The 20,699-nt window shown below is 44.8% G+C and overlaps 1 protein-coding gene across 1 annotated transcript; it reads left to right on the forward strand.

Annotated features, from left to right (window-relative positions):
- Positions 1-426: 426 nt before the first annotated feature.
- Positions 427-20,445, forward strand: LOC310954113 (high-affinity choline transporter 1-like). The gene is made up of 8 exons (XM_083923427.1): positions 427-671; positions 1,278-1,391; positions 6,885-7,040; positions 10,674-10,822; positions 14,153-14,296; positions 17,584-17,737; positions 17,900-18,117; positions 19,210-20,445. The coding sequence occupies exons 1-8, from the start codon at positions 488-490 to the stop codon at positions 19,774-19,776; spliced, it is 1,686 nt and encodes a 561-aa protein (XP_083779553.1). The 5' UTR covers positions 427-487; the 3' UTR covers positions 19,777-20,445.
- The last annotated feature ends 254 nt before the right edge of the window (positions 20,446-20,699 follow it).

A 20,699-nucleotide genomic window follows, 5' to 3' on the forward strand; every position in this document is an offset into this window, starting at 1 on the left:
AAATAAAATTATTTAAAACGGAAAATACATAAAATGACTGATGCAGAAAAAATGCCATCCATATATAATAATAATAATAATCATTTAAAAAGGTTTCATAAAAAAAGGTTTTTACTGCAAACGATCGATCAAATGTGTTTCCTCCTCGGCCACATTACATAAATCTATAATACGCTGCTGTGTGTGTGTGTGTGCGTGTGTGTGTGTGTGTGTGTGTGTGTGTGTGTGTGTGTGTGTGTGTGTGTGTGTGTGCGTGTGTGCGCGTGTGTGCGCGTGTGTGTGTGTGTGCGTGTGCGCGTGCGTGTGGATGATGGGTTTCACCTTGACGGTCGACAGCTGCGGGTGCAGTTCCGCGCGCCTCCGCACGAGCTGCTTCCGAGCATTTCCTCCCTGAGTGTGCTCGTGCAGCAGCGGGGAGGGATGTGTTGTATCCTCCGCGCAGCCCGGCACACGCTCGGTCCTACGCTCGGAGTCCTGCAGCCTCACCATGGCTCTCAACATCCCCGGCGTGGCCGTCATGATGTTCTTCTACCTGCTGGTCCTCGGCATCGGCATCTGGGCTTCCTTCAAGTCCAAGCGGGAGGCGAAGAAGGGCCAAGGGGATAAGACGGAGATGGCTCTGCTGGGCAACCGGGGTATCAACCTGGTCGTCGGCATCTTCACCATGACAGGCGAGTAACTGCGGTAAAAGATCGGCCGACGGAGGGGGAGTCATCTTTGTCTCCACGGGTGCTGCGGACACATGACGCGTTATTTTAAGCGCTCCCGTGTTCGATGCCGCGACCTGATTCATGATGTCGAGGTTTGAAAATGTCGCGTTTATCCAAAAGGAGGGGAAAACATGTGCGCACCATCTTTATTATAGAAGTTATGAATCATAACGGGCCACACTGGAGCCTACAGCGGGGTTTTCTTTATTCCCTTGATGCTGAAGGACGGGGAAACAATAGAAACGCCGGTTTGAAGAGAACAGGAAGTCAATGTGAGAAATTAGCCGAGTCAATGTGAATTAAAGAAGGAAATGGGTCAGCCATAAAATAATAATCTGCTTTATCCTCGTGCGTGTCTCTCACACTGTATAATAACGAGGCCCGGCTCGGATGGAAAGCAGCCCTCATGGATGCGAATGTAATTGCTCATTAAATTCACAGTATTCTGCTGTAATCTCTCATTAAAGTTACAGTACGCAGTGTTCTCAGATTACAGACGTGCGCGCACCTCGCCGGCCAACCTTCCCTGTCCTCTGCCCCTATAGCCCTGTGTTTGTGTGTAAACAGCTACGTGGGTCGGAGGCGGATTCATCGTGGGCACAGCGGAGGCCGTGTACAACCCCTCCATGGGACTCATCTGGGCCGTGATGCCAATCGCAGCCACCATGTGCTTCATCATCGGTGAGGGTTTTTTTTTTTTCTTCCTCCAGAGTCACGTAACAGGGGAGCAGGTAGAGAGACGCGTCAGGGTCATCCGGTTTCAGTTTCAGCGGCACCACGAGGCTGTAATGCGCCATGACGCCCATCACGCACCGGCTGGATTAAACGTGTTATTCTTGGATCCTTATCACCAGCGGGGGTAAAACGCAGGTTCGTCATGGACGTAGACCCTATCAGGACCACAGCAGCATCCCACAGGTGTAAGCCCACCTGTGTTCACACGGCACTGATAAATGACCTTGTGGGTAATAACGTCCTCTATCAGGAGCAAAGGCAGGGAGGCACTTCAGGACCACTTAAGTGGATCTCAAAGGGGGCCGGACAATAGGGCCAGAACATCCAGTCCAGATATAGGTCATCTCATATCTGTATAACTATATATATATATATATAGTTATACAGATATGAGATATATACGTATACCGTATTTTTCGGATTAAAAGTGGCTCCGTCTCTCCGTCTCACCGGCCGAAAATGCAGAATAAACATCTATAAGTCACACTAGAGTATTAGGGCGCACTCACACTGTCCTTCCGCACCGGGCCAAAACAGGTTTTTCGGGTCAAGCCTAGTGCGTTTGACCAGTGTGAGTGCAACTGCTCCGCGCATAACTGCGGCCAGCTGGCCGTTCACGGCCCGTCTGAGAGAGGTGGGCTTTTGTAGAGCAGTGTGAGTACAAACGGGCCTGGAGGGGGGGACAAGGACCCTAAAGCCCGGGGCGCGGTGCGGAAGGACAGTGGGAGTGCGCCCTAAGACGCATTTTTTGGGGAGATTTATTTGATAAAATCCAAAACCAAGAAACGACATTTCATCTTAAAGGCAATTTAAACTAAAACTAGAACAGAGAACAACAGGCTGAATAAGTGTTTACGTTATATGACGCATGAAGAACGAGCTGAGAACGTGCCTGGTGTCATTCACAGAACTATAACATATAGAACATGCTCTACGTTTACCAAACACTCTGTCACTAATCACACAGAACTATAACATATAGAACATGCTCTACGTTTACCAAACACTCTGTCACTAATCACAGAACTATAACATATAGAACATGCTCTACGTTTACCAAACACTCTGTCACTAATCACAGAACTATAACATATAGAACATGCTCTACGTTTACCAAACACTCTGTCACTAATCACACAGAACTATAACATATAGAACACGCTCTACGTTTACCAAACACTCTGTCACTAATCACACAGAACTATAACATATAGAACACGCTCTACGTTTACCAAACACTCTGTCACTAATCACACAGAACTATAACATATAGAACATGCTCTACGTTTACCAAACACTCTGTCACTGCTGATCACTAAATCCACTGAACTCTTCTTCCTCGGTGTCACTTCTGAACAACTCCGCCAACTCAACGGTACGGAAGTAGCAGCTAGCATCTTTTTGTCCACAACGCACTTCTGCCATGACCCGCCCCCGCTGGATTTTGATTGGTTGACGTGTGTGTGTGTCGATTGCTGATATACGCCTTGTCTCTTACGTGACTGACATAAATAACAGCCCGGGCTATTGTTTGATATTTTACGGTAATGTGTTAATAATTTCACACATAAGTCGCTCCAGAGTTTAAGTCGCACCCGCGGCCAAACTATGAAAAAAACTGCGACTTATAATCCGAAAAATACGGTATATATATGTGTATATATAGGATATTGTATAACATGCACACTCCGTTTCCTAGCCTCGTGAGACCGTCCTGATCTCCCCGGCGCCAGTCGAGCTGGAGGGGGGCGACACCAAGATGATCATTTATGTTAGCACTTTAATACTAATTCCCATTCTGTGTTAGCATTGAGCTAACACCTGTTTGGCTTCTTAAAGATTCAGTTTTTTACGAATTGGCAGTTTTTAAAAACCAAGCCCCGCCCACAGTGACTTCCTGGTTGATCCAATCAGGAAGTGCTAAAAACATCAGTTCTCTGAGTGTCCACTAGGGGCAGGTTTCATAACAGAGCAGTTTCTCATTGAGCCCCATGTTAAACAGGCCGTTTACACAGCATCATTAAACCTGTTTAAGGACTAAAGAACATTCTAGTCTGTGTGTTTAGCTCAGATCTCCATGACAACACTGAGGGGGAGGGGCTAGTTTTTATTTTATTGGAGGTTAAAGTTTATGAATAATTAGGGGCGTGGCCTCTTGAGTGACAGCTAGCCTCTGGCCCTCACTTCTCCTCGGAAGTAAACGTCAGCCAGATGGACGTACGCCCCTCCCCCCCAGCGTCACATACATGCCCTTTTTTGGTAAGAGGAAATGAGGCGGAGTCAAAGTCTGACAAGATGGAGACTCCCGTAGGCGAGGACGATTGGATCAAGTTGAGTGACAGCTAGCCTCTGGCCCTCACTTCTCCTCGGAGGTAAAAAAGACCGTGGAGTCCATTTTCGCCGGGGTTACATTTTAATCTCAGATTATTTAGTTTTTAACAGTGGCTCTAATACTCAGTTGTAGGTGACAACAATAGTCTAGATTTTAATACTGTTCCTTCAATTACCTAAATTTAGTACAAAGTTTCATTTGTTCCAGTCGCTTTTAGACTTTAATCCCTTTGTAGCTGATTTTTTCATGTTCTACAAGTTCCTTCAAAATAAAAGTCCTCTGCTACTCCAATGTTGAGGGAAACATGTTGCATTATGTGTTAAAATAATGTTTTTTAACTCTCAGAAAAATACATAATTAAATGGCACAATGTAAGAAGGACAACTCTTAAAGTATGAAACCTTCACCCCTGAAATGAGGATGCTAGCTTGCGCGTGTTTGTAATCATTTCTCCGGTCTCAACATTTGTATCATAAAAAAGGATTATACATATTATAAAATATGTCAAAAAAAAATTCAGCAGAGGAAAAGAAAACATGTGCACTATTATAATAAAAAGACACATAAGTTATGAATCCTAACAGGCTAAATTACAGCTTTAGGTCTATCAGGGGGATAATATGTTGTGAAACAACAGAAACTTCAGTTAAAACAGGAAGTTGATGTGGTTCAAAAAGAGCAGAGTCAACGAAAAATAGAGAAGGAAACAGGTCCATGTTTTTCTCATTCTGCATGGATATTCACTGCTTTCATAACGTATAAGGTAAATGACACATGTTGTGCATATTATGACTTATGTGGCAACACAACAACGAGCTGCATCTCAAGTTAGCTCGCAGTTAGCAAACAGCTAACGTTGGGCAAGAACAAAACCGGACTCCATCTACGTGAGAGCGGACGTAGAGACCAGCGCGAGTGTAAAACAGACGGAGACAAGTCTGAGAGAGGAGGGAGAAATATCTCCATACCAGGCTTTTCTCAACCTCAACAGAGTGGTTTTAGCTGCAGACATTTAACCAGACGTTAATATAATTATAGATCATAAAAGATTCATACCATCCTTTTGGAAGGCACCGACCAACATCCTCATGCTACGCTGTTACCTCTATCAAAAGGGACGTTTCACACTCATGCTCTGCCCTTCACTCTCAGACCCGGCTGTATTTTCATTATCCATTCATCTGGGGATCATTTTTCTCGATTTAAGTTGTACTCCATAAGATTTCCATCTACTGTATTAAATTGCCTTTTAAGATAGTATCCATCAAAGAGTGAGTTAAAACAATGGGGATCGATCACGTGACCCACTAATGAAGCACTTGTTGCCTTTTTGCTGAGTATTCACATATCTGTGTCTGTGGAGACATTCCCTCCCTAGATGATAATAAGACGCCATGTTAGTGACGCTGCTGCTGCAGATCATCGCTAACAGTTATGCTGCGTTCACTTGTAATCGGAAATTCCAACTTCTGAGTCAGGCTGGTAGTGAGGTTAGAAGTGTAATAGGAACCTGTGTGTGTATGAGTTTGAGAGGGGAACATTTAGGGGACGGACCGGAAGTACAGATGTGAATGTGTTTCAATAAAGTACAAAAAATATACAATAGTCAACACACACAGTGACAGTGAACGTGACAAGATGGAGGATCTGAGAGAACACGCTCGTCTGCAGTTACAGCTCACCGCCACAGAGGTCGCTAGAAACAACATATCTCAAATCTGATGGAGCACAACTTTAATCAAGAAGAATCCATTAATGGCTGTAAATAGGTGTCATCTGACGGGTTAGGAGGTGCCTGTTACACCTTTGGCGTCACTTTTTAAAAGCTCTGCAAGTGGAATTGTGAATTCAAACAAGACGAATGCTACTTGTTCGGGTTTAGGCAACAAAACCACATGATTGAGTTACGGAAAAGGTTTTAATTTGGACTTTAAAGTAATAAAGAATGTCACAGTGTGTGATCCAGCTCACAAAAGGCGATAACAGCCGACCGAGGCAACACGGAGGTGGAGTAGAGTCATATCACCTCATATATGTGGTCGTCATAACAACTGATAAGGGCCATTCACTTGTCTGACAACAGCTTAGTACATTTGAGGCTTTGCTATCTTTGTGCGTCTGCTGGAAAAGTCTGAACTACACTAATGTTTACAGTGTAAGGATTCCCCTTTCTCTGGAAACTGCTGAAAGGCCTCCTGGGAAATGTAGGAAACCACTAACTAAACAGAAGCAGACAAGGCAGGTTCAGAAAAACAAGCTTTCCCCGAATCTGTAAAGGGAAGCACTTCATCACAAACGATGTAGTAAAGTCTAAACGTGTGCAGTGACGCCACCTGAGGATTTACTGTTTCTCTCAAATATCACAATATTCAGGTTTTTGCGATATCTTCTGATCAGTGGAAACAACAGATTGCACAACTTCCCTTATGTCTGGAGATTAGCGGAGAAAAACAGCATTCCTCTTCCGCATGAAAGTCACATGAGAAAAGAAAGATTTATCCTCTTAAACCCTGATGAATGTGCGCTGAAATCAATGAGGGTGCACATTACACAGTGACACGTTCTGTTGCCGCTCGCGTATGCAGTCAGCGTGAGGAATAGCCTGGGTCTCTGCTGGGTTTCTGTGCTTTATGAAGTAAAAACGTTGTCACAAAAGGTCGAGCTGAACCCAAACTGTGATCTCCTTTCTCTAAAACTTAACCAAGTAGTTATTTGTTGCATAACCTTGAAGATTTTTGGTGCAGCAAACCCTGAAGGCTGTAACTTCTCTAATATGCATAATAGATTTCCATTAAAGGGGGGAAAAAGAGAAAAGACATAAAAACACACATGGAAAATCTGAAGCGCATTAAGCGAGTGTGTTTGTCATTTACGCTGTCATCTACCATCACGAGACGAGACGCATCAGCATCTCGGTGGTTAACCACTTCTGCTAAACAGCTTCCTGTGGAAAAACCTGGAACTACTAAAGGGGAAATATAAGGGAATAACAGGAATATTCAAAGTAGTTCAAAGTTAGAAATCTGGTAAACCAATTAACACTGTTTTTGTGATTTAAAGCTTGCCCGTGAATCTAAATGTGTCTGTGTCTCTGCTCTGTCATCGAGGTGGCCTGTTCTTCGCCGAGCCGATGAGAAACAATAAGTATGTGACCATGATGGATCCGTTCCAGATCAAATATGGAAAAGTACCAACGGCTGCTCTGTCTCTGGCCTCGCTCATATCGGAGATTATGTGGGTAACGGGAACACTCATAGGATTAGGTAAGAATGTTTCTCTGTGTGGGTGTGATGCATTTGATACCCGTATGTTGACCCTGGCAGTGGAGCAGCTGTTGATCGCAGCTCTTTGCCGAGGTGTTGAGTGAAACACAAGCCTTTGTATAATTGTACGGTCGGTCTGAAATAACTCTCATCAAAGGGACAAGACCTTAAATCTGATCAGTGACCGCAGGAGGTGATAGGTCTGAGATGGTGATGATGAGGAGGAGGATGTTGTGAATAAAGAAATTGTCTTATAATAATAATAATTATAATATACTAAAAGGAATACTGCACAGAATGCTACTGACACATTTATCATCTCTGTTCACTGTTCTGACACCTGAAGGAGGCACGGACACACCAAGCCGTCGTCCCTAGCGACCGTTACACTAGTTGTTGGCGCTGGTGACAGAACAAAAACTGCCATTCTGAGACGGTTGGCATCAGCGGACGCCTGCACCCATGAAGCCAATTAACAAAAAAATACTGCATTCATTGACAGAAACTATTTTTCGGATCTGTGTCCAATCCGCTAACATGGGGGTCGGACTTATGACCTTAACTCCATCTTTATATACATGAAGGTCAGTTGGCACTAGTCGGCCCTTTAATTGGCCTATTATTATCTTTGTAGCTGTGGAGCGAGAGACGGTTCGTAATTGCGTTACTGTTGACTCGCCCGCGGTATATCATTCAACATCAGGTTGTGTTAACGTGCGATTCCGGCGTAAAATCATCCCATGGTCTTTTTAGACACTTGCACACATCAAATAAGCCATGGAGACTGTTTTCTTCACTTATGAACTATTAACGGAGAAATACCTGAGAGATGCTAACAACCGAATGTGGCTAGCACTGATTAGCTCGGGGCAGTACGGTGAAGGCATTCAAAGGTCTTTTTTAACCACTAATACTGCTGACACTAACAGCAAACCTCTGCAGCAGCATGAGAAGAGTCCCTACACACACAACAAAGCACCAATGGGCTCCTTCCTTTGGGATTGACTTTGGTAATCCACTGTAATGGACTTTACTATGAGAGGAGCTGGTACAGGGGCCAGTAGGTAAGTCTTTAAAACACTCTTTAATAAACTCTGGGTTCACTAACTACGCTGCTCATGCTGCTGCAGAGGTTTGCTGTTATTTCAGCAGTATTAGTGGTTAAAAAAGACATTTGAATGCCTTCACCATACTGCCCCAAGCTAATCAATGTTAGCCACGTCCGACTGTTAGCGACTGTTAGCGACCGTAAGCGACTCTCCGGGATTTCGCCGTTAATAGTTCATACATGGAAAAAACTGTCTCCATAACTTATTTGATGTGTGCAAGTTAAAAAGACCATGGGATGATTTTCACTTTAATATGCTAACTGGCTAACTAGCTTCTTTAATCCGCCCTGTCTGTGTACCAGTTTCTCATTTTGAATGACGCACACTACTTTTTCCGCGGCCTGCTTGTATGGAGAGGTTTTTCCTCTCACGCAGAACGCAGAACACACGTGCTAGTTGTCGCTGCAGTCTTTGTGGTGCGTTCAAGTGCCGCTTTTTGGGCCAGACACCTGAGGCAACAGAAAAGCTTCTGCTTGTTCTCAGAAGACGGCTGGTGTGTCCCTGCCTTAAGGGAGGAAAACATCTGTCCATGTGATGTTTTTATGTGCAAAAACATAATATCTGCTGATTAAATATTTAAACCCATCTAACGCCACATCATTACTTAATAATTTAAGGACCGCGTATCTCTGGCTGCCGCTGCTGCTGCACTCACTTCTGTTGTTCTGTTGAACATCAACACAGTGTTTCATCTTGACATAAAGGATACGTTCGAGGTCGAGGGCTAAACAGGCTGAACAAGTTCCTGTTACGAGAAACCAAGTGCTGCATTAAACATATCGGGTGAATTGATAAGAGACAATGCCATTTTAAAAGATCCCAGGGTGTGAATCTGTGTACTGAAGTAATGCTGCAAAGAAAAGCATTATGCAAACCTTGGGCAAACTATTTAAATAAGGATTAGATAGCCAAATCCTGTTTCACCCGAACCCTGTGGATTCCAAGATTCCTGTTCTGCTTTCACTTCACCTCAATCAGAGTAATAATGCGCCTGTAAACAAGGGCTGGTGGCTGCGTGTCTGTCCACATGAGAAAGCAGATTTGAAAGTGTTTATTCATGGCTTCATTCTGGAAAACACATTGAAATTCTAAAGGGAATATACAGATTATCTTCTTACTTTATCTTATCAGGTGCTTAAAAATAACTGCAGGTGATACAGTACGTCAAGGTTAGTTAAATATTGAGGGTGTTTGAGTGTAACACGGCTGCAATAGTCAACAGTAAAGTCTGTGTAAAGCAATCACAAGAGCAGGATGGCAACAAATAAATGTGCTATTAAACACTCAGCCAGAATTTAAATGAATCAAAATGTGAAAAGTATGAGTTTCCAAATCCTAAAAACTAATCAGTGCAGTTCTCTGTTTTTAGGCTTTATGTCTGAGGTCAACCATAGTTCTGTTAGTGACACTAAAGTGCTTTGACAGGAAGTATGAGCAGGAAGTATGAGCACGTCGGGTGGATCTGGTGTGAGGATTGGGTTAACATCAAGATGATCATTTATGTTAGCACTTTAATACTAAATCCCATTTATGTGTTAGCATTGAGCTAACACCTGTATCCACTTTTGGCTTCAGTTTTATGACTTAGCAGTTTTTAAAAACCAAGCCCCCACAACAGCCACTTCCTGGTTGATCCAATCAGGAAGTGCCAAAAACGTCAGTTCTCTGAGTGTCCACTAGGGGCAGGTTTCATAACAGAGCAGTTTCTCATTGAGCCCCATGTTAAACAGGCCGTTTACACAGCATCATTAAACCTGTTCAAGGACAAAAGAACATTCTAGTCTCTATGTTTAGGTCATATATCCATGACAATACGGTACGGGGGGGGGGGGGGATGTACGAGGCTAGTTTTTATTTTACGTACCTCCCCCTAACGTCACATACATGCCCTTTTTTGGTCAGAGGAAATGAGGCGGAGTCAAAGTTACAAGATGGAGACTCCCGTAGGCGAGCACCATTGGATCAAGTTGAGCGAATGGACCTCGACGGAGACGCTACGTCCATTTTTTACACAGTCTACGATAGTTCTGGTTCTTTTACTCTCTTGGTAGTTCATCCCACCACGCAGCAGCTTTAGGCTTTTTTCTGTCTTCTGCTAGCATACGGAAATAACAAGGACACACCCTCAAACAATACAAAGTAAATGGAGAGCGATTTGGGCCCAAAAAATGTGAAAAACTCCATAATTCACATGAATTACAGCTTTTTTTTTGCATATTGACAGCAATCATTCTCAGACATGTATAATGGGGTTTGAAACAAATCTGAATTAACTGTACAGACAACTTTAAAGTTTTACATCCTGACAAGTATCTGAAATGTAAATGAGTTAGTGATGCACCGATCCAATACCTGAATTGGATTGAGTTTATTCATTCAACAGCACGATCGTTATCGGGTATCGGCCGATACGCTGAGCCTAGATATCGGATTGGATTGGGAAAAACTGGATCGGCGCATCTCTAAAATGAGTTTACGTATATAGACAGTGTGTATACGACACTAATGTGTGTGTCTTTGACAGGTGTAACCATGAGTGTGATCCTGAATCTCTCCTACACTGTGAGCATCTGGATTTCTGCTGCAGTGGCCATCACCTACACCCTGATGGGAGGTCTCTACTCCGTGGCCTACACCGACATCATACAGCTCGTCCTCATTTTCATCAGCTTGGTGAGCTTTCTCCTTCCCAGCGTATTCCCCGGGTGTCCTAGAGGTCATGGATTAAAAAGAATCCCTACAGGAATAGTTGAACATTTAAGGACAATTTGCTTTCTCTCGAAGAATTTAGCACAAGGAGAGGAAACAGGGAGTCTGGCTCTGTTTTAAAGCTCTAAAATAGGCCCTTAAAACTCAGTAATTACCTTGTTGTGTCTGGTTTCTTTATACAGAAATGTACAAACACCAATTTGTGGTTTTAGGCAGAGTCCTGTGCTGGTACTGTTTCTTTATGAACAGTATCCACATGCCCAGTTCATCTGTGTCTCTGCTGGTTGCCTGGCATCCTGACCAGGCTGACAGAAGCCACTGCGGCCAGCTAGTGCTCGCCAAGAAATAGTTTTTCAATTTATCTTTTACGTTTGTCTGTGTGTACAGTTTAGGGGAAATGATTACCGGGTCGATGGTTAGTTTTTTCTGTTTTATAATTATCTTTAAAACCGCGTTTGATGACTGCTCATGGAAAACTCGCAGGAAAGCTGCATTCACACACTCAGAGCCCGTCCACACGGAGACGCGTCTACCTGTAACCGCACAACTTTAGTCTGGTTTAGTCGACCATCCACACGGAGCCGGCGTTATCGGAGCCTTAAAACAGGATCTTTTGAAACCGGGTCCCAGAGTGGGAAGATTTGAAAACACCCCCCGTGTCGTTGTGGTCTGGACGGTGAAACCTCAGACTTTGTTAAAGGATGGTGTCATCGCCCCACCTCCGACTTCCGACCCCGCGGCGTCACAAAACAACAACAGTGCTGCTGCGTGAGAGGACAGAGACGGACCCAGAGACTGTTTACTGAACTGGACTCTGAGCCACATGCATGGGACTGAATGAGGCCCAGCACAGATTTCTCCCTTTTCCCTGATGCTCTGAATAAGGAGCTAAACTGCTCTAGGCTCTGTTTCTAAATCCAGTTCTAAGAAGCTGTGAAAACTCTCTAAATGTAGTGAGAAAGTGGCGCCTGGGAGCGCTTTGGGATGGGGAAGGGGCTCCCAGCAGCACCCTCTGCTCAGTGAGGACACTAACTGCAGAGTGAAGGGGCTCCCAGCAGCCCCCTCTGCTCAGTGAGGACACTAACTGCAGAGTGATGGGGCTCCCAGCAGCCCCCTCTGCTCAGTGAGGACACTAACTGCAGAGTGAAGGGGCTCCCAGCAGCACCCTCTGCTCAGTGAGGACACTAACTGCAGAGTGAAGGGGCTCCCAGCAGCCCCCTCTGCTCAGTGAGGACACTAACTGCAGAGTGATGGGTGCATCAGCGTCCAGAACAGCACCAAAGTCTCCACTAAGACCAGAACCAGGGACACGTTTGTCTCTAGGATGGAGGAGGATTTGGAGAGGAACTCTCCGGTGTTTGGATTCTCCACAGCGTCTCCCCGTCTCTTCTTCTCTGTTGTTGGTGTGTTTCTGTGGCAGTTACAGCGCCACATCCAGGCCTGGCATGTGTACTACAGCATATGTTGTCGGTTTCACTGGTTTCCTGTGGACGCAGATATTTCTTGAGCGAAGGCCGCGTTGACGGAAAACTTTTTTAAGAACGGAGGTAAAAAAAAAGCTTGTTTTCAATCGTGTGGAAGTCCCCTTAGGCAGATCTGAAAAATTGCAGCACGGCTGTCCAGCGGTGGGAGTGGGGTTAAAAATAGCCTGTTTGTGTGACGTCATGTCGTGTTCTAATGCAGCATAATAGTATTTATAGTTCACAACTACCATTTTTCGTCCGATCGTTGTTATGTTATGTTATCTCAACATCTCCGACTGCATTTGAAGGCAGCTTCATTTCACAGAAAAGGACTGAGACTGAGCAACTCGATGCAGGAAACAATTATCTGTTAAACAAACTCCCTGGAGTTCTTTTTTCCCCCCTCTTAGTTTTTTAATACTCTGGTGTGAGTGACAGAGGCAGGATGCTTCCTGTTGACTGGACGGGACTCTCACAGGGCCTCAAACAGACTGAGACAAGTCCGATCACATTGGCCACTGCAGTGCCAACGTCAGGTTGTGTTTCCCAAGAGTCGAGAGGGTCTCGGCTAAAGTGTACGTCCTAAAATGTTTTGCTATTCTTAATATACTGTAATATTATACTTATAAAAGCAGCTTCAGCCTTTTACATTAAAAAGTCTACATTATATGGGATTAACCAGCTTTGAATGAAGGTTTCCTTCAGTTTTAAACACACGTCTCATATTGGAGCTTTGTTCTTTAGCCATTGTGCCCTGATGATGTCATCTTTAGGTGCCCAGGAAACGTCTTAGAGGGTGCGACGGTGGCTCAGTGGTTAGCACTGTCCAGTCCAAACACATGCCAGTCACATGAACTGCACACGGAGGTTTGAATGTGAGTGTGTTTCTCTGTGTTAACGCTGAAAAAGAGTGGCAACCTGTACTGGGGCCCCATCTCTGCACAATGCATGCATGAAAACCTTAAATCTAAGTATTTAAGGGAACTGGAGATTAAAAGTTAAAGGTTGAATATGTAGAATCTTTATTAAAAGCTATATTTTAAAAAAAACACACCCCCGGGGCGTTCTGAGGGGTACAGAATGAAAGTATTGCTTTTTCATGAGAATATATTTAGTCTGAATTAATATTTTAAAACATTTTTGACGGGTTTGACAATGACTTTCTGTCCCGTTCTGTTTCCATGGTAGCAGCCAATAGCGTTGGGCGTTGCTGGTTGCCAGGGTTGTCTGTTGTTGGGTGCAGCTACTGTAGGCTGGCACTGGGTGAAATGGAGTTTGCCAATCCTGCAGCTGCTTGGGAGCCTCAGTGAAGGGGGCGTTCTTTGTCCCAGCAGCTGAGTGAGCGGAGACGGGCAACAACCAGAGTCACTATAGGCCGAGCATTCACTCCATGGACTGAGAGAAAGGAGAGGAACGCCATTCAAACGCACGCCCACATGGCTACGCTTCTCCTTGATGCTAACATCACTTTCATCTTTCCGATGAACGGCTAACCACTAGCGGCTAACGCTAACTGTCAGTCAAACTCCTCTAATCCTTGTTTTTATGGTGTGATTTTCTGGAGGGGACGGGTTCAAACAGACTCAAACAGACTTCGGTCTCCTGTAGACTACTGAACCGAGTCTATCCAACCTGGCAACCCGACTGCTGGACTTTGTATTATTTTGTTGTTGCGACGATGATCTTGAGACACTAGATGAAGCTGTTCTGCTCATTCTCCATATTCAACCTTTAAATTATGTTTAAAGATGTCCTTTAATGAGCTCCACTTCTACAGGCTGGTCTTTAGTGTAATGAAATTTGCTGAGGGTCTTTTTTTTCCTTTCCTCAGTGGCTGTGCGTCCCCTTCGCTCTGATGGGCCCCGCTGTCACGGACATCACTGAGACTGCCTACAACTTCACCTTCCAGCCCCCGTGGGTCGGCTCTCTGGAGGCCGACCGAGCCTGGAGGTGGATCGATAACTTTCTACTTCTGGTAAGAGTGTGAGGTTTTCTCATGAAAGATTCAATGCGTGTCAAAAGGTGACGCTTATTCAAGTTTGCTCAAGGATGTCCTCTGCCTCGCTGTTTTATTAAGCCGCGGGCAGGTTATCAAGTTCCAGGCCGGACTGGAGGCCGTCCAAAAATGCTTTATCGCAGATTGTATCTTCTTTAATATCAATAGAGCGTGATCTGTCTTGTGCAATGGAGGTGGAGCACACCGCACTGCAGGTGTTACACAAATATTCTCCTTGGGTTTCGTGTTTGCATAGAACATGCAAAATGTGAATTCCTCCATTGTTATAACCTTACTTTAACCAGGAGGGAGGTCTGGCCGACAAATGCAAGGACAGTAAAAAATATAAAGTAAAAATAGGCAACGCAATTTACAAGACATCATATCAATTACAAATCAAAGTAAAAGGGGCTGTTTTTGCAGCCAAGAACAATTTAAAAACATTAGAAACATTGATAAGCTAAGGAGTTTGACACCATTTGTTCCATTTTTGTTTTATAACCACTTAAAGGAATCAACGCACTAAGTTTTACGTCATTCTGCAGCAAATTCCATGTTGAGGGTGCAAAGAGGAAAGAGAGGATTGTCCGGCACTTTTTCTTCTTAATGAGAACATGAATACGAGGGAAGCTCACAGAGAAGTGCCTTATATATATAAAGGTATACCAGTGACAGAGCCTACGTGTGGCCAGAGCAGGCCGTCCTACCCGAGAGTATAACTCACAGTCATGAGTGTGAGCTTTACACTTGGTAATGAACCTTAGGGCGCACTGACACTGTCCATCCGTACCGTGCCCCAGAACGTTACACGGGTAAAGTCAAGTTCGTTTGACCAGTGTGAGTGACACTGTACCGCGTCTAGGAGAGGTCCCGTTTGGGAGAGGTGGGCTTTTGTAAAGCACTTTTGCACATGTACGAGCACGAGCGTGCGCACGTGTACGAGCACAAGGCCTACGGCGGTTCTGAGGTCATTTCCTGTGCGCCTTTTGGGACGAAGAAAAAAGAAGGAGGGACCATGCGCGGACATTTCAAACAATGGCGGTGAAAGGTTCACGTTGGTGTGATGCGGAGGTGGAGTGTTTACTGCAGATTTGGTCGATGAAAAGATTCAAAAACAGTCTACAAGACGCACAAAAACTCAGAGGTCTACGGAAAGATCTGGAAACAAAGCCACGCATCGCCATGACGTCATCAATGCGTGTGACGTGTTACGGCGTGATGACGTATAGGCAGCAAGAAGCATTCGCCGAGGCCCAGGTAGTGTGAGTACAAACGGGCCTGGAGGGGGGGACAAGGACCCTAAAGCACGGGGCACGGGACGGAGGCACAGTGTGAGTACGCCCTTATAGAAAAACTAGTTGGGACTAGTTGGGTCAGTGAGTCATCTTTCACATGAAGATGAGGCGTCATTTCTTGAACTGAAATTCTCACTAAAATCTACCTGCATCAAATGACGCACCTGTTGATTACAGAGCGGGGGAGTGAGACCCGATCACAGGTGTGAACAGACGTACTGAGAGCTGTCTGCCTGTGATCGGATCAACAAAGACGCACGTTAATGCCAAGTCTGAAAAGCTTCTTACTTGCAGCTGATGTCAGCGGTTAATCATTACTCTGTAAAGACGTGGAGCTAAATCCGTTAATAGGCTTGGCTGGAGGAGACTGAAGGACTTTATCTCCCCGCGGTCCTGAGAGCTGTTCAACAGGTGGAGGTTTGAGGGTTTAAGGATGTTTGAGCTGCTTTTGTGCCTCTTGTGTTTTATTACACTTTGCAAAGCTAATTATTTGATAGATCAAGATGTTTTTTGTTGCTTTTTTTAACAACCGAGTCTTGTTTCTGCGCTAGCCCCGGACAGATCTGCAGAGATCATGTGTAATTTGCTCTGACAGGTTGGTCCGGCCCCTCTCCCCCTTCAGACAGATCCTGGGGGAAGCCAATCACGGCCGTTTCTCTCGTGTGGGGTGCAGAGGCGGGTCATGGTTACTTAAACTAAACTGAGGTCAAGCTGTCAAACTAGCTAGCACTGATAAACAAAGATTATCATTCCATCACTCTGTCACTGTGTTGCCTCTTTCTCTCCTCAGAGACACGTTTTAGTTTCTGTTTAGCTGAAATTTGACAAAGTTTGAGACCCGGCCGCTTCAAAACAGACCAAGCACCGCCTCCTCCTGCACATCGTTGCTCTGATTTAGCGTTGTCAAAAAAATTCAATACGATACCACGGGCAGAAAATTACTTAAAATGGACTGATGCCGTTAGCTGCGTAGCTCTGCCATTAACGTTACTGTTTATTATTGGATGCTAGGCGCTAGCGTGTTTATCCCATCCGTAGCCTTTCCCTGGTCGTTAGCCTCGTATTCTAAATACAGGGTTCTTTCACCTTTTCCAAAGGTCAAATTCAAGCACTTTCAAGCTCCATTTTCAGACTTGTCCAGCATCAGATGTTACATATTTCAACGAATACATAGATTTAATTTTTAGATTTAGATTTAATTTTTCCCCATTAAAATCACATTAAAAGAGATGTTATTATGTTACAAACAGCTAAATTGTTCCGTACTACCAGAAGGATACGAAATTAAATGATATTTCTATTCTTGTTGTGACAATTACAATTTCAAGCATTTCCAAGCACTTTACCCAAAATGTAAGCACTTTTCAAACCTTGAAAACACAACATTAAAATTCAAGCATTTTCAAGGATTTCAAGCACCCGTACGAACCCTGCAAATACTTCCAAACAGCACTTTTACTTTGATTATTTTCTACTAAACCGGTCTGAAGGTGGTCCAGCAGCAGCTGTGTTCAGTCAGCTCCGTGCTCTTAACGTGATGAAGCAGCGTTCATGTGTCAGAGACGAGCTGGAGCTGCTGGGTGACGTCACGCGTCAACTGGAGGAGGCGGAGACGGCAAAACTATCGATACTCATTTTTAATATTGATTATTTCCCGAGTTCGTTTTGTGTTTTTTGAAAACCCTTCTCTGATTGGTTGTAAGTCTTTCCAAAGTCATGTCGGTCGGCACGGCTGATGACACACCTTGTGAAATGTGAATGAATCTGACGTTTTCCACAGTTGTAAAGAGATTTCCAGAATCCTCACCCTCTCTTTTGTTCATTTTGTCGGTTGTTTCCCGGTACTTTGACCCAAACAAAGATGGCAGCCAGAAGGCACTCAGAATGACACGACTCGAGGACACCCGGTGATAGGTTTGAACGATTACTTTCCCAACTTCACCTCTTTTGTTTGTCGCCCGTCTCCTGAAGGGTTTGGGGAACTTGGGTCTCCAGAACTTCCACCAGAGGACGCTGTCCGCCGCTTCCGTGTCTACAGCCAAAATCACCTGCTTCGCTGCTGCATTCATTGTTCCCACGCTGGGGATCCCTCCCATCCTCCTCGGTGCAGCGGCTGCATCGACAAGTACGGTTAAACAGAACAAAACAAATCAATGTGACTTCAGTTAAAGTCTGCTCAATGTGTCGATGTAGCCTAACTGAAATTTAAAGATGATGAGAAATGATGAACACTGAAGAGAATTGAACTTGAAGTTAATTACATTTTTATCGTCTTGACGTCCCTCAGACTGGAACTTGACCTCTTATGGTTCTCCGTCTCCGTTTGACCGCGGGGAGACGGGGCTCGTCCTGCCCATCGTCCTGCAGCACCTCACCCCGACCTACATCTCCATCATTGGCATCGGGGCGGTGGCCGCCGCCGTGATGTCATCCACTGACTCTGCCTTACTGTCCGCAGCCTCCATCTTCACCGCCAACATCTACAGGAACATCCTGAGGCCACAGGTGAGGGAAAGGAGAGTGAGGTGAAATCCTCCTCCACAATTATATACTGAGCACACTGGAGATCAAAGTGAGAGAACAAATTATAAATACTTGATTTATTCTGAAATATTATGTTTTATTGTCCAGAATTTGATAGAAGATCAGCTGTGGCTGTGCGAGCATGTCTGTTTTTTAAATAACCAAAACACTTCAGCAAAAACCTTTACTTTGGGAAACAAGCAGTGAGCAAAATTAGACATTAGACATCAACACTTTCAGATCCCTCCCAGTTATTGGTGTTAGTCTGGCACCTGGTGAGCACCTGGTGACAACGTGCAAAGGTGCAGGCGGCAACATTTGCTTGATCATAATTACTGAAGCCGACACATTGCTGCAGTAGAACATAAATCATCCCGTATCATCCTGTCCACAGCGCGGGGCTGTGTGAGAGCTGACTGTCAGGCACAGTTCCCCCCTCACGCGTGTTGCAATCCTTGGCTGCTCAGACCAACCTAACACCCTTTCAAAATACGATTTCCGGGTCCAAACAGACGGCCGAGCATGTGAACAATCACGATCACCTTTTAGGCGTCTTTTTCATTCATAAGAAAGAGGTTTAATGACAATTAAGTTGTTTGTTTTAAACTCAAATCTGTTCAAACAACGGGGAACACGGCACTGCTTCGTTGTAGAGATATGAGGCTTGGACCGGGAAATCCTATTTTGAAAGGGTGTTATGCACAAGCCTCAAGCTAGCATACGCTAAATGACGTCAGCAGCTGCTATCTATGAGTAAGTTAGCCAGCCTACCTCCATGTAGCGTGTACCCCATGCCGTTTAACAGTGAGAGAAGACACACCGCGTGCACAGGAATCTGGTGCACGCGCACTGACGAGCACTCGATGGGAAGGAGGGTAAGGGCTCGGTGGTAGAGGGGGAGGGGCGTGAGAGTTGGAACCATTCAAAACTTGACTGAGTCAACTCGATCTACCAATCTGCCGACTGCAGCTTTAATTAATATTATTAATAATTGGTTCTCTAAGTGTGTGTTCTCCAGTGAATTCACAAAAAATAAATAAATCAAGTACTGATCCTGGTTTTTCTTTCCTTCAGGCGTCTGAGCAGGAGATCCAGTGGGTGATCCGACTCTCGGTGGTGGTGGTGGGCCTGGCCGGCACATCCCTCACCTTCCTGGACAACAGCGTCCTGATGATCTGGATGCTGCGGTCCGACCTCACCTACACCCTCATGCTGCCGCAGCTCGTCTGCGTCCTCTTCTTCAGCATCTCCAACGGTTACGGCGCCGTCCTGGGCTGCGTGGTTGGCATGCTGCTGCGGGTGCTGTGCGGGGAGCCGCTGCTCGGGATACCGACTATTATCAAATTCCCAGGATGCATTCTGGTAAACGGTGTTTACATCCAGCGCTCCCCGATCAGGACCATCTGCATGCTGTCTTCTGTGGCGGCCATCTTGTTGTTCTCATACCTGGCGTCGCTGCTCTTCAACAAAGGCTTGATCCCCGAGAAGTGGGATGTTTTTAATGTTAAGGCCGGGTACTCGATACAAACACAAGGTGAATATAAAGCCGACATTAAGGAGGAGAACCTAAAAGACGAGAACTTGAAAGAGCCAAACGACAACAGTGAAGTGTGTGAACCTATGTTAGAATCAACATGTTAAAAGTAAGAACGCTCATTTAAAAATACATTTTTATACATTTTACATCAGCATGGACTGATTTAAGAACAAATGTATGTAATGTGTAACGACATAATTTTAACAGTACAATATATTTTGAATTTTTTGTATACTTTTATATGCAGCATAAATGGGAAAACACATCACACATAATGTACGCTCTTAGTTATTATAAGAGCTCAGCACTTTTTGTTTTTTCATTGATGGATTGTAAGACAATAAACCCGTGGGCACAAACATGTAACACACTCCCCAACACCCCTGACCACGAATGCAATGCTCGCTGTCCTTTCACCTCTTTTTTCATCGCTGCTGTTGCTTAAGCTTTACTTTCTTGTTCGCGTAGATTAAGGACAGCTCCGACGTGCTACACACACACTTTTATATGAAAGAAACATTAAAAGGAAACCTGTGGCGAAGGTCAGACACACAACCTTTGATGTGGGCTTACTGTATCCTCGGTATGCACTGCGCAGCAACAAAACGCTCAAAAAAACGTAGAATATCAGCTCAATATTAAAAAAACTTGGACTGAGATCAGGAGGGGGTGAAAAAAAAACATGTATTAGACTTAGATTCCCTCGTTTGACGGAGTTCTTTGAATTCCCAAAGACAAATATTAATAAAAGTCACTTAATACCGAAGCTCGCTGACCCCGTGGGGCCCCGGGGGAGGGGGGGGGTTGTGCCTGCGAGGCTCATGAGATAATCCCTCCGCGCTTTAAAAGGTCATTTTATATTTGATCGCACATTATTCTTCCTCCGGTCTGAGTCCTGCTTTTATTGCCAGGCTTTAGTGTTTAAAAAAAAGAAAGGCTGTCGGACGGTAAAGTCTTTTTTAATGTTGTCGCCGCTGAGCGAGTGCAGAGGGAGAACCAGCGGGGCTGCTTTAACAACCAAATGAGG

The sequence above is a fragment of the Echiichthys vipera genome (genome assembly GCF_963691815.1).
Source record: "Echiichthys vipera genome assembly, chromosome: 11".
Lineage (NCBI taxonomy): Eukaryota > Metazoa > Chordata > Actinopteri > Perciformes > Trachinidae > Echiichthys > Echiichthys vipera.